Source organism: Mustelus asterias, chromosome 8 (assembly GCF_964213995.1).
Source record: "Mustelus asterias chromosome 8, sMusAst1.hap1.1, whole genome shotgun sequence".
In the NCBI taxonomy this organism is placed as follows: domain Eukaryota; kingdom Metazoa; phylum Chordata; class Chondrichthyes; order Carcharhiniformes; family Triakidae; genus Mustelus; species Mustelus asterias.
The window spans coordinates 6690634-6703945 of NC_135808.1; the positions used below are offsets into that span (position 1 = coordinate 6690634).

The 13312-nt window shown below is 48.7% G+C and overlaps 1 protein-coding gene and 1 pseudogene across 1 annotated transcript in view; both read left to right on the forward strand.

Annotated features, from left to right (window-relative positions):
- Window positions 1-9646: 9646 nt before the first annotated feature.
- LOC144498091 (U2 spliceosomal RNA) lies at window positions 9647-9798 on the forward strand (annotated as a pseudogene).
- A 2537-nt stretch (window positions 9799-12335) lies between these two features.
- slc44a4 (solute carrier family 44 member 4) overlaps window positions 12336-13312 on the forward strand; it is a 90337-nt gene continuing 89360 nt past the window's right edge. Inside the window, exon 1 of the mRNA XM_078217303.1 lies at window positions 12336-12459. Within this exon, the coding sequence (XP_078073429.1) occupies window positions 12417-12459 (43 nt within the window). The 5' untranslated portion in view covers window positions 12336-12416. The remainder of the gene's footprint in view (window positions 12460-13312) is intronic.

Below are 13312 nucleotides of genomic sequence, written 5' to 3' on the forward strand. Positions count from 1 at the left end.
TTCAATAGTCCCCAGTCAGTACTGGGGATACCCAGTACTGAAAAGTGACAGTGAAACATTTGCAGAGTGGGTATCCAGAAATGATCTGACACATACACGATTCCAAACAGTGAGTAACATTCCATTCAGCCAGATGGCACAGGGATTATTCCCCCATCCTGTGCTGGGTCAGTTCTCTGAATGAGATTCCCACCTTGCACAAAGCCTTGGCTTCGATGACTTCCTGCACAACCAACACCGTCCTCTACTCATTCACATTGACCTACGTGTCCCAGTTATCAACAGCCCCAAGAAGATGCAATGGAACTTCCAGAACGCCAACTGGACAAACACAGTGAAACGTTGGAACGCAGCATCTCAACAATCCCACCACAAAATGTCACTGTTGATGAAGTGTACAACTGTCTCCGTGGTGCCGTCTACAAAGCAACCTGCACAGCAATTCCCTGAGGCTACCAACCCATCTACATTCCCTGCTCAGATGAAGTGAGTGCTGCCCTCATAAAAGTATACAGAGTGTCAGGGAGCCCAGAGGTAGGAGACCACCTGATCGAGTCCCTCAATGCTGTGCGCCATGCTCGTGGGAAGAAATCGTAGCAGAGCTAAACTTTACGTACTCCAGCAGGAAGTGCTGGAGCCTTCCCCATCGCCTTGGAGAAGCCCAAAAGCCACTCACTCAAAACTGCCCCTCAGTTACTCTCAACCATGTCTCCAGCCACCGACTTGCCATAGTTAAGGTGCCCCTGGACAAAAATATCGAACAGAACATCCACGGGAACTAAGACAACACCATCAGCCCCACCTTTTGACGATGCAGAATTAAAAGTGGTCCTAAAGGGGTTGAAGTGTGACAAGGAACAGAATATGAAAATCTTGGGCTAGGGGCCTCAAGCTCTTGCCTGGCTGACCTCTTTTACACGATGGCCATAAATTCCAGCACCATTCCAAAGAAATGGCAGCAGAAGTCATTGCCATACCAAAACTTGGGAAAGACCCCATACTTGCAACTAGTCCCTCTGCTGTCGGTCCCTTACAAAATCCTTGAACACCCCATACTGCAACGCACATTCCCAATTGTAGAAGTCTTTCGCGTCAACCAAGCTGGTTTCCACAAAGACTGCAGTGCAGGGGAACAAGTACTGGCCTTTACCTCTTGCATTGTAAATGGCTTTCGGAAAAACTTGAACTGCCATTGACACTGTTTTGCACACTGGCCTCACCCTGAATCTGTCATGGGTCTCTCTCTCTGTCCCCATCCCTGTCCCCTGCAACAAAAAGCATTGGAAAACTGTTGAACAATTGAAGGTCAGAGTTCATCTTGGACAGGCAAAAATTACATGGAAAAGCCAAACCAATTGATTCCTCCAAAGTTCAGCAGTGGCGCCAACCCTGCTCAACTTGTATTCAAGCGATCTTCCAAAAGCTACCTCCCAAAAATATAAAAAGACGACACCATCTGCCTCGCAACTTAAACTCCCAGCTTCGACACCTTGTATTGGACCCTAAATGAGGACTTATCAAAACTTGGAACAATATTGCAATGCATGGTGACCCAAGCCGAGCCCTGCAAAACCAGTATGCAGCTTATTCCATCTTCACTATGCAAAAGCCAATAAAGAACTCAACATTCAAATGAATGGCTACAAGTTAAAGCACCACCCAACTCCAACATAGCTTGGAGTGACCCTAGATAGGACAGACCTTCCAGGAACACCTAAAAACAACTGCAGCCAAGATCAATTCCAGAAACAACTTGAGTGCCAAACTAGCCAGCTCAACATCGGGTGCTGGTACCACCACCCTCGAACTCAGCGCTCACACTCTCAGACTCAGGAGCAGAATACTGCACCCCTGTTTGGTGAAGATCATCACACACACACACACACAAATATGCAGAGTTGACACCTCGCTGTACCATGTGTATCACTACTGAAACACTATGCTTAATGCCACTCTGAGCTCTCTGTCCTGGCAAACATCACTCCTCCACATATCCCCTACTTGCAACAACCCAAAACATGATAGAAAAGTTGCCCCCCTCACCTGCCAGTTCATGCTGATCTATTCAGCCCACCCTAGGTGCGAGTCCCATCAAGAAGGTCCATCTGGAACCCTCCCACATAGGGCTTCAACGCAAATTCCACCTGGGCAAATGAATAGCAATCATTGGACACAACAAACCCACCCCAACCGCTGCCTCGTTTCAACCTTCCAAAGAAAGAGTGGTCCACCCTCAACAGGTTCAGGACCAGCCATGACCCCTGCTTGGCCAACCTCCACAGATGGGCATTGGTGCCAGTCCTAAGTGCCTGTGGGAAAGAGAAAACTGTGCACCACATCATAGAATCCCCAGACTCAGCAGAGTTTCATCCACACTAAACACAGCAGAGGTGGAAGAAACTGCTTGGCTTAGGGACTTTGTATTCACTAAATAAATAAAGTCTAATCTTGAGTATCAACACTGCAACCAAGAGACACTTGCTTAGCAACAACCTGCTCATGGCTGCTCAATTTAGGTTCCCCTAGGGCCACTCAGCTCCTGATCTCATTACAGCTTTTGTCCAAGCATGGACAAAGAACAGATCTTCTGAAGTTAGGTTAGAATCATAGAATCCCTACAGCACAGAAGGAGGACATTTGGCCCATTGAATCTGTACCGACTGCAATCTCACCCAGGCCCTATTCCCATAACCCCACACATTTACCCTGCTAAACCTCCTGACACTCGGGTCAATTTACCATGGCCAATCCACTTAACCCACACATCTTTGGACTGCAGGAGGAAATCGGGGCACCCGAAGGAAACCCACGTAGACATGGGGAGAAAGTGCAAACTCCATGCAGATTTTGACCTGAGCCGGAATTGAACCTGGCTTCCTGGCGCTGTGAGGCAGCAGTGCTACAGACAGAGTATTGTCTGAATGTGACATCAAGGACCTCTTGCAAAACTGGAATCAATGGGAATTGAGAAAAACTCTCCACTGGTTGGACGCATATCTAGCACAACGGACGATGGTTGTGGTTGTTGCAGGTGAGTCATCTCAATTCCAGGGCATTGCTGCAGGAATTCTTCATGGTAGTGCCCTAGGCACAACCATTTTCAGCTGTTTCATCAATTACTTTCCTTCTATCATAAGGTCAGAAATTCGTTGATGATTCCACAATGTTCAGCACCATTTGCAATAGAAATGCAACAAGTCCTGGACAATATCCAAGCTTTTAGGGTGACAAAATGTAATTAACATTCACACCACATAAGTGCCAGGCAGTGACCATCCCCCTATTTAGTTTCATTGGTATTACCATCACTAAACCCTCCAATAACAACATCCTGAGCGATATCATTGACCAGAAACTGAACTGGATTAGCCATACAGATACAGTGGCCACAAGAGCAAGTCAGAGGCTCGGAATTCCTGTGGTAAATAACTCACTTCCTGACTCCCCAAAGCCTGTCCACCATCTACAAGGCGCCAGTCAGGAGTGTGATGGAATACTCTCCACGTGCCTGGATGGGTGCAGCTCCAACAACACTCGAGAAGCTCGACACCATCCAGGACAAAGTAGCCCACTTGATGCCATCCGATCTGCAAAATGCATTCCCTCCGCCACCAATGCACAGTGGCAGCCGTGTGTACCATCTACAAGATTAAATTTTATTTATTAGTGTCACAAGTAGGATTACATTAACACTGCAATTAAGTTATTGTGAAAATCCCCCAGTTGCCACACTCCGGCGCATGTTCAGGTACAGTGAAGGAGAATTTAGCATGGCCAATGCATCAAACCAGCACATGTTTTGGACTGTGGGAGGAAACCAGAGTACTCAAAGGAAACCCATGCAGACTCTGCCCAGACAGTGATCCAAAGCAGGATTCGAACCCGAGTCTCAGTCCTGGCTGATCCAGGGCTATTTTGCCAGCACCTTCTGAACCCGCAATCACTACTGTCTAGAAGGCCAAGGGCACATGGGAATACCACCACCTGGAAGTTTGCCTCCAAGCCACTCACCATCCTGACTTGCAGATATATCGTTCCTTCACTGTTGCTGGGTTAAGATCCTGGAATTCCCTCCCTACAGGCACTGTGAGTGCACCTACAGCACATGGACTGCAGCAGTTCAATAATAGCAGCTCACCACCACCTTCTCAAGGTCAATTCAGGATAGGCAATAAACGCTGGCATAGCCAGCAACATCCACATCCCTTGAATAAATAAAAATATAATTCACTACACTGCCCTTGGTGCACCTGTCTTTCCTGTGGCCCACTCACCACCTTGCTTCTGCCTGCCAGCTCTCCTCTCTCGCTCGCTTTCCTCTTGCCTCAGCCTCCCTGCCATGAATTCTTGCTCACTGAGAATCAGGAAGGATAGTCGGCAGCAGAAATGATGCAGTGACTGAGAGGATCAGGGTGGCGGGGAGCAGCGAGTGTGTCCTGCTCTGGACATTTGAGCAGATAAAAATCCAGTGTTAATGCTGACCTTCCCGCCTGACTTATAATCATTCCCAAATGTCTGGTGCCATTGATCCTGCAACATGCAACCTTTTCGTGGCGTGTTCAGTTTCACTGAAATCGAAACACTTTGGAGCCTTTCTTAATTACAGTTACACTGTTACCGCAGCAACTATCACTGTCAAAACACAACAGCAGAAAATCCAACAGCTACAACAGCAGGAAATTTGGCATGTCTGCTATGACGCTCACCAACTTTTACAGATGCACCATCGAAATAATTTTTTCTGGTTGTATCACAGCTTGATATGGCTCCTGCTCTGCCCAAGACCGCAAGGAACTACAAAAGTTCGTGAATGAAGCCCAGTCCATCACGCAAACCAGCCTCCCATCCATTGACTCTGTCTACACTTCCTGCTGCCTCAGAAAAGCAGCCAAAATAATTAAGGACCCACGCACCCCGGACATTCTCTCTTCCACTTTCTTCCGTTGGGAAAAATATACAAAAGTTTGAGGTCACGTACCAACTGACTCAAGAACAGCTTCTTCCCCGCTGCCATCAGACTTTTGAATGGACCTACCTTGCATTAAGTTGATCTTTCACTACACCCTAGCAATGACTGTAACACTACATTCTGCATTCTCTTGTTTCCTTCTCTATGAACAGTATGCTTTGTCTGTATAGGGCGCAAGAAACAATACTTTTCACTGTATAAAATCATAGAATCATAGAAAATCATAGAATCCCTACAGTGCAGAAGGAGGCCATTCGGCCCATCGAGTCTGCACCGACCACAATCCCACCCAGGCCCTACCCCCATATCCTTTACATATTTACCCGCTAATCCCTCTAACCTACACATCTCAGGACGCTAAGGGGCAATTTTAGCACAGCCAGTCAAACTAACCCGCACATCTTTGGACTGTGGAGCACCCGGAGGAAACGCGCGCAGACACGAGGAGAATGTGCAAACTCCACACAGACAGTGACCCAAGCCGGGAATCGAACCCAGGTCACTGGAGCTGTGAAGCAGCAGTGCTAACCACTGTGCTACCGTGTATACTATTACATGTGACAATAATAAATCAAATCAAATCCTTGATTCACAGACTCCCGCAGACACAGAACTATTCAAATTTTTTTTAAAGCCAGCCTTTCTTCAGGAAACAGTTGGGCCAGTGGACTATTCACTTCTTGGAAAGCGGGTGGTAAATTATTTGCATATGACCTTCGAAAGCATTAAAATAGTTTTCCGTTGTTGCACAAGGAAGCTGACACACTGGGGACGTTAATCTTTTTAGATTACAAAGTGTTGGCCACTCTGTTTTGAGCTGACATGCTCCAACAGTCTAGAGATTAAAGTGTTTTGAAGCACTTGTGATATACAATAATGCCATCAAAATCCTTCCACTAGATTATAGCTTCACAAGGTAACAATTGTTCCTGTGCAACAGCATCTTTTCTCTGTTCACTATTTTATATTGTAGCTAATTTAGCCACATTATTTGAAAAAGAAAAGATCCTCCATTGCCATTTGTGATATTAGGGGAGGCAATAGACGAGTGATATTGTCGCTGGTTTTAGTAATCCAGAGGCTCAGGGTATGTTCTGGGGACCCGGGTTTGAATCCCACCACGGCAGATAGTGAGATTTGAATGAAATTAAAAATCTGGAATTAAAAGTCTAATGATGGCCAACTGATAATGGTTTCCCATTATCGATTGTTGTAAAAACCTCTGGTTCACTAAAGTCCTTTAGGGAAATAAATCCTTATCTGGCCTGGCCCACATGTGACGCAGACTCATAGCAATATAGTTTACTCTTAAATGCCCTCAGGGGTGGGCTGGCCCAGCCAGTGATGCCCACATTCCATGAACGAAAATTTTTTTTATTTCATTTCTATCTGCAGATCTTGTTCACATCCTTTTGTGCGGAGTTGTGAATTCCAGCTCTTACTGTCGGGTGCCTGGTTGACACTCTAGTGCAGCAGACAGAGTGCTGCACGGTTGGAGGTGCTTTGAGCATGAATCATAAGAACATAAGAAATAGGAGCAGGAGTAGGCCATCTGGCCCTTCGAGCCTGCCCCGCCATTCAACAAGATCATGGCTGATCTGAAGCGAATCAGTTCCACTTACCCGCCTGCTCCCCATATCCCCTAATTCCCTTATCGATCAGAAAACTATCTACCCGTGATTTAAATATATTCAACGAGGAAGCCTCCACCACTTCAATGGGCAGAGAATTCCAGAGATTCACTACCCTCTGAGAGAAGAAGTTCCCCCTCAACTCTGTTCTGAACCGGCCCCCCCTTATTTTGAGGCTGTGCCCTCTAGTTCTGGTTTCCCTTCTAAGTGGAAAGAACCTCTCCACCTCTACCCTATCCAGCCCCTTCATTATCTTATATGTCTCTATAAGATCACCCCTCATCCTTCTAAACTCCAACGAGTACAGACCCAATCTGTTTAATCTCTCCTCATAAGCTACACCCCTCATCTCCGGTATCAACCTGGTGAACCTTCTCATCACTCCCTCCAAGGCCAATATATCCTTTCGCAAATAAGGGGACCAAAACTGCACACAGTACTCCAGTTGTGGCCTCACCAGTGCCTTGTACAGTTGCAGCAAGATCTCCCTGCTTTTATATTCTATCCCCCTCGCGATAAAGGCCAACATTCCATTCGCCTTCCTAATCGCCTGCTGCACCTGCAGACTGAGTTTTTGCGATTCGTGCACAAGGACCCCCAGGTCCCTCTGCACAGAATTACTACAGTGCAGAAGGAGGCCATTCAGCCCATTGAGTCTGCACCAACTCTACGACAGGGTATCTTACCCAGGTCCATCACCTGCCTATACTCGTGACCCCACACATGTATCCCACTAATCCCCCGAAGCTACACACACGACTTTGGACACTAAGGGACAATTTAGCATGGCCAACCCACCTAACTTACACATCTTTGGACTGTGGGAGGAAAAACGCGCAGACACGGGGAAAATGTGCAAACTCCACACTGCTAGTCACCCAAGGCTAAAATTGAGTCCCTGGCGGTGTGAGGCAACACTGTGCCACCATGGCACCAATGATGTTAAACCGAGGCTCGTTTGCCCTCTCGGGCGAAGGTGAAAGACCCCCTTTGCGCTGTTTTGAAGAGTAGGGGAGTTACCTGTATCCGTTTATATTTATCCTCCAAACACTAACACTAAACCAGATTTTCAGTGATTTACTATTTTCTGGAATCTTGCTGTGCACAATTTTGTTCCTGTGATTTCTATAGTGCAACAGCGAATGCTACAAATGTTTTTGGACACCCTTCAGGGTGGGTTAGCTGCAGCAAAAGAAGTGACTAGTGACTTAAAGCAACATCTGGAATTCCAAAAACATCAGCATAAAGCTGAAAAAACAACTTGCACAGTCACCAGTGTGGAGTTTCTTACAGATGCAAGAGTTGAGCACTGAAGAAAGAGTCGACGAGGAGGATTACAGCTTTTGAAATTGAGGGAGGCTCAGAATCAGCTGGGTGGCCAGAAAGACAGATGAGCGGTCAAGGGCATTCAGCCTCTGATCTTCGGGTAAGCATTCTCCAAGGCGGTCTTCAAGACACACAACGCAGAATCGCTGAGCAGAAACTGATAGCCAAATTCCGCACACATGAGGACGGCCTCAACCGGGATCTTGGGTTCATGTCACACTATCTATAACCCCCATGACTTGCCTGGGCTTGCAAAATCTCACTAACTGTCCTGTCTGGAGGCAATACACACCTGTGCTTAACCCTCTCTCCATTTGCACTTTCTGCAGCGGTAAAGACTTGATTACCTGTACAGACTCGCATTCCAACCATTATCTTGTGATTGAGTTTGTGTCTATATATGCCCTGTTTGTGAAACAAATCCTGCACTCACCTGATGAGGGAACGGTTCTCCGAAAGCTCGTGCTACCAAATAAACCTGTTGGACTTTAACCTAGTGTTGTGAGACTACGTACTGTGCCTACCTCAGTCCAATGCCGGCAACTCCACATCATTGAAATCATGCCACCATCACCCCTTCCCCTCAACTCAAATGGCCATATCAGTGGCTAATTAGACAGAAGTTAGTCACGACTGGATATAAGAGTTGGTATCCCAAGATCTTCTCCAAGCATATACATGACAGAAGGATGGTAAAATAAAGAGTAGGGCGGGTAAGCGATAAAAAAGGACAATTGCTTGTGGAGACACAAGAAAAAGTGAAGGTATTAAATGAGTACTTTCCATTTGTCTTTACAAAGGAAAAAGATTGTACCCAGACTGAGGTGAGAGAAGCATTCTTACTAGGTTGTATCACAGCTTGGTATAGCTCCTGCTCTGTCCAAGACCGCAAGAAACTACAAAAGGTCGTGAATGTACCCCAATCCATCACGCAAATCAGCCTCCCATCCATTGACTCTGTCTATACTTCTCACTGCCTTGGAAAAGCAGCCAGCATAATCAAGGACCCCAAACACCCCGGACATTCTCTCTTCTACCTTCCGTCGGGAGAAAGATACAAAAGTCTGAGGTCACATACCAACCGACACAAGAACAGCTTCTTCCCTGCTGCCATCAGAGTTTTGAGTGGACTTACCTTGCATTAAGTTGATCTTTCTCTACATCCTAGCTATAACTGTAACCCTACATTCTGCAATCTCTCATTTTCTTCTCTATGAATGGTATGCTTTGTCTGTATAACGTGCAAGAAACAATACTTTTCACTGTATACTATTACATGTGACAATAATAAATCAAATCAAATCAAAACTGGTACACTTGAGGTATTTACAATTGAGAAGGAGAAAGTGTGAGAAAGTTAACCTTTATTCAAAGTCGATTAAAGTATCAGGACCGGATGAGATACATCCAAGGGTCCTGAGGGAAGTGAGAGTGGAAATTGCAGAGGCACTAGTGATAACCTTCCAGTTTTCCTTAGACACTGGTGTTGCCCGAGGGCTGAAGAATTGCAAATGTTACATCCCTGTTCAAAAAAGGGTGCAAGGACAATGCTGGCGACTGCAGACTAGTCAGTTTGACAGCTAGTCAGTGGGAGGGAAACTTCTGAAAACCGTAGTTTGGCCAAAATCAACAGTCACTTTGACAGGTGCAGGATAATTCAGGGCAGCCAGCATGGATTCATTAAGGGAACATCATGTTTAATTAACTTGCTGAGTTTTTTGAGGCTTCTCGGCCTTTTGGCTAAGATCAAGTGTAGTATCGACATGTTGTACTTAGTTGAAGTCATTAGGTTACATTTTAGCTTCATTTGAAGCAATTTTTAAAAGCGGCATCTTGGCCTTTTGGCTAAGATGCAAATGAGATCAAACCTTGGAGGAGGTGCAATGCCTGCTCCAATCAGCTTGGATCATGTAGATCAAGCCCAAGACAGGAGGTGAGAGCCCTGTCTGGTCAGCTTGGATTAGGGATGTCTCACTTGTTGAGACTCTGAATTGGACTTGATTTGATTGAATTGGATTTTAAAAAAACAGTACGGCAGAGTAGCACAGTGGTTAGCACTGCTGCTTCACAGTGCTAGGGACCCAGGTTTGATTCCTGACTTGGGTCACTGTCTGTGTGGAATTTGCACGTTCTCCCTGTGTCTGTGTGGGTTTCCTCTGGGTTCTCCAGTTTCCTCCCACAGCCTGAAAAATGTACTGATTAGGTGCATTGACCCGAACAGGCACCAGACTGTGGCGACTGGGGTGATTTCACAGTAACTTCATTACAGTGTTAAAGTAAGCCTTATTGTGACTAATAAACTTTAACAGGTTAAGATAATAAAGGCGATGCTGTTGATGTGTATAGGGATTTTCAAAAGATGTTTGATACACTGCCACAAAACAGAGTTGTGAGCAAATGTTTTATTCATGTTACAAGGAGGCTTGCATTAACACTGCAATGACATTACTGTGAAAATCCCCTCGTTGCCATACTCCGGCGCCTGTTCAGGTACACTGAGGGAGAATTTATCATGACCAATGCACCTAATCAGCACGTCTTTCAGACTGAAACCGGAGCACTCGGAGGAAACCCACGCAGACACGGCGAGAACGTACAGACTCCACATAGTGATCCAAGCCTGGAATCGAACCCGGGTCCCTGGTGCTGTGAGGCAGCAGTGCTAACCACTGTGCTGCCCAACTGTGCCAATTGTAGCTCTTGGAATAAAGGGGAAAGTGGACACTTGGATAAGAAATGGGCAAGTGATGGGAAATATAGAGTGGTTGCATTTCAGATTGGAGGAAGGTTGGTGGAGCTGTGGAGTCAATTGCCAGGGAACATAGGTTTAGGTGATTGGTAGAAGGATTAGAGGGGATATGAGGAAAAACCTTTTCACTCGGAGGGTGGTGGCATTTGGAAATCACTGCGCAAGTTGGTGGTTGAGGATGAAATGCTCAACTTACTGGGAAGACACCTGGATCTGCATCTGAAGTGCTGTAACCCGCAAAGCTACGGAGCTGATAAATGTGTTTAAATTGAGCAGCTAGTTTATTTTTTCTCTTTTGACTATGATAGGCTGAATGGCCTTTTACTTTGTGGTTCTGTTTTGTAGTGGAGTTCCCTCGGGGTCAGTCTTGGAATATTTGCTCTTCCTGATTTATATTAATGACTAGGCTGGTGTTCAGGGCATGATTTCAAAATTTGCAGGTGATATGAAGATTGGAAACATCGTTAACTGTGATGAGAATAGTCTTGAACTTCAAAAGGACAGAGGCATGTTGTTGGATTGGGCAGACACATGGCAGATGCCGTTCAATGGAGAGAAGTGTGAGGTGATTCAATCTTCAGCCAATTCGATTCACTCCACGGGTTTATTTGGTAGCAAAAGCTACTAGCTTTCGGAACAGGCTGTTCCTTCAAAGCTCGTAGCTTTTGCTACCAAATAAACCTGTTGGACTTTAACCTGGTGTTGTTAGACTTCTTACTGTGTTTACCCCAGTCCAACGCAGGCATCTCCACACCCTGATAATAGTCCAGAAATAGCACTGAAGACCTGCTCCAGAACTTGCCATGCAAGGCTGTTCCAGTACTGCTACAACACTGGCGTTTACCTGGCAGTGTGGAAAATTGCCAAGTTATGTCCTGAACAGAAAAACAGGACAAATCCAACCAACCAATTACTCCACATCAGTCTATTCTCAATCATCAGTAAAGTGATGGAATGGGTTAACAACAGTGCTATCACGCGGCACGGTGGCACAGTGGTTAGCACTGCTGCCTCACAGCGCCAGGCACCCGGGTCGGATTCCTGGCTTGGGTCACTGTCTGTGTGGAGTTTGCATGTTCTCCCCGTGTCTGTGTGGGTTTCCTCCGGCTGATCTGATTTCATAGGTGAATTGGCCATGCTAAATTCTCCCTCAGTGTACCCGAACAGGCGCCGGAGTGTGGCGACTGGGGGATTTTTACAGTAACTTCACTGCAGTAAGCCTACTTGTGACACTAGTAAGTAAACTTTAAAACTTGAGGGTAACAGTCACTCACCGACTCATTTATCAGTGAGGGAGGCAGGAGCTCCCGGGATCCCGCCAGCCCTCAGGCCAACCTGTTCCCGCCTGGTGTCCGGCAGTGGGGGTGGGCGGGGCCAGCACGTGGGCAGGGCCGGCAGGTGAGCGAGGCCGGCCGGCAGATGGGCGGAGCCGGCGGGTGCAGGTGCGCGAGACCAGCCGGTGGGCGGGGCCGGCGGGCGGGCGGAGCCGGCCGATAGGCGGAGCCGGCGGGTGCAGGTGCGCGAGGCCAGACGGTGGGTGGGGCCGGCAGGTGCAGGTGCGCGAGGTCGGCCGGTGGGCGGGGCCGGCAGGTGCGGGTGGGCGGGGCCGGCAGCAGGTGCGCATTAGGAGGGGGCAGGGCCAGGTGGCGCAGTCAGTCGGGAGCGGTGTCTGTGTGGCTCAGGTGAAGCTGTGCCTGTTCAGAGGTGGAAGGAGCGGCACTCAATTAGTGGCGGCAGGAAAATGGGCAAGAAAAAGAAGGAAGAGAGTAGTTCCGAGCCCTACGGTAAGTGCGGGGAAACTGGCAGGAGGAGGGAGGGAGGACAGGTGTAAATTGGTCAGGAGTTGGCAATAGACTGAGGGAGAGGGTCTGTTGGGCAGAGGCTGTGGGTCGAATGGGCAGTGGGTGTGTTGGGCACTGGCTGGGGGAGTGGGTCTGTCGGACAGTGGGTTGGCTGGGGCGGTCAGGGTGTCGGGCACTGGCTGGGGCGGTGAGGGTGTCAGGCACTGGCTGGGGCGGTGAGGGTGTCGGGCACTGGTTGGGGCGGTGAGGGAGTCGGGCACTGGCTGGGGGAGTGAGGGTGTTGGGCACTGGCTGGGGGAGTGAGGGTGTCGGGCACTGGCTGGGGTGGTGAGGGTGTCAGGCACTGGCTGGGGTGGTGAGGGTGTCAGGCACTGGCTGGGGTGGTGAGGGTGTCAGGCACTGGCTGGGGTGGTGAGGGTGTCGGGCACTGGCTGGGGTGGTGAGGGGGTGTCGGGCACTGGCTGGGGGAGTGAGGGTGTCGGGCATTGGCTGGGTGGGGGTGGGGGTGTCGGGCACTGGCTGGGGCGGTGGGGGTGTCGGGCACTGGCTGGGGCGGTGGGGGTGTCGGGCACTGGCTGGGGCGGTGGGGGTGTCGGGCACTGGCTGGGGCGGTGGGAGTGTCGGGCACTGGCTGGGGCGGTGGGGCTGTCGGGCACTGGCTGGGGCGGTGGGGCTGTCGGGCACTGGCTGGGGCGGTGGGGCTGTCGGGCACTGGCTGGGGCGGTGGGGCTGTCGGGCACTGGCTGGGGCGGTGGGGCTGTCGGGCACTGGCTGGGGCGGTGGGGCTGTCGGGCACTGGCTGGGGCGGTGGGGCTGTCGGGCACTGGCTGGGGCG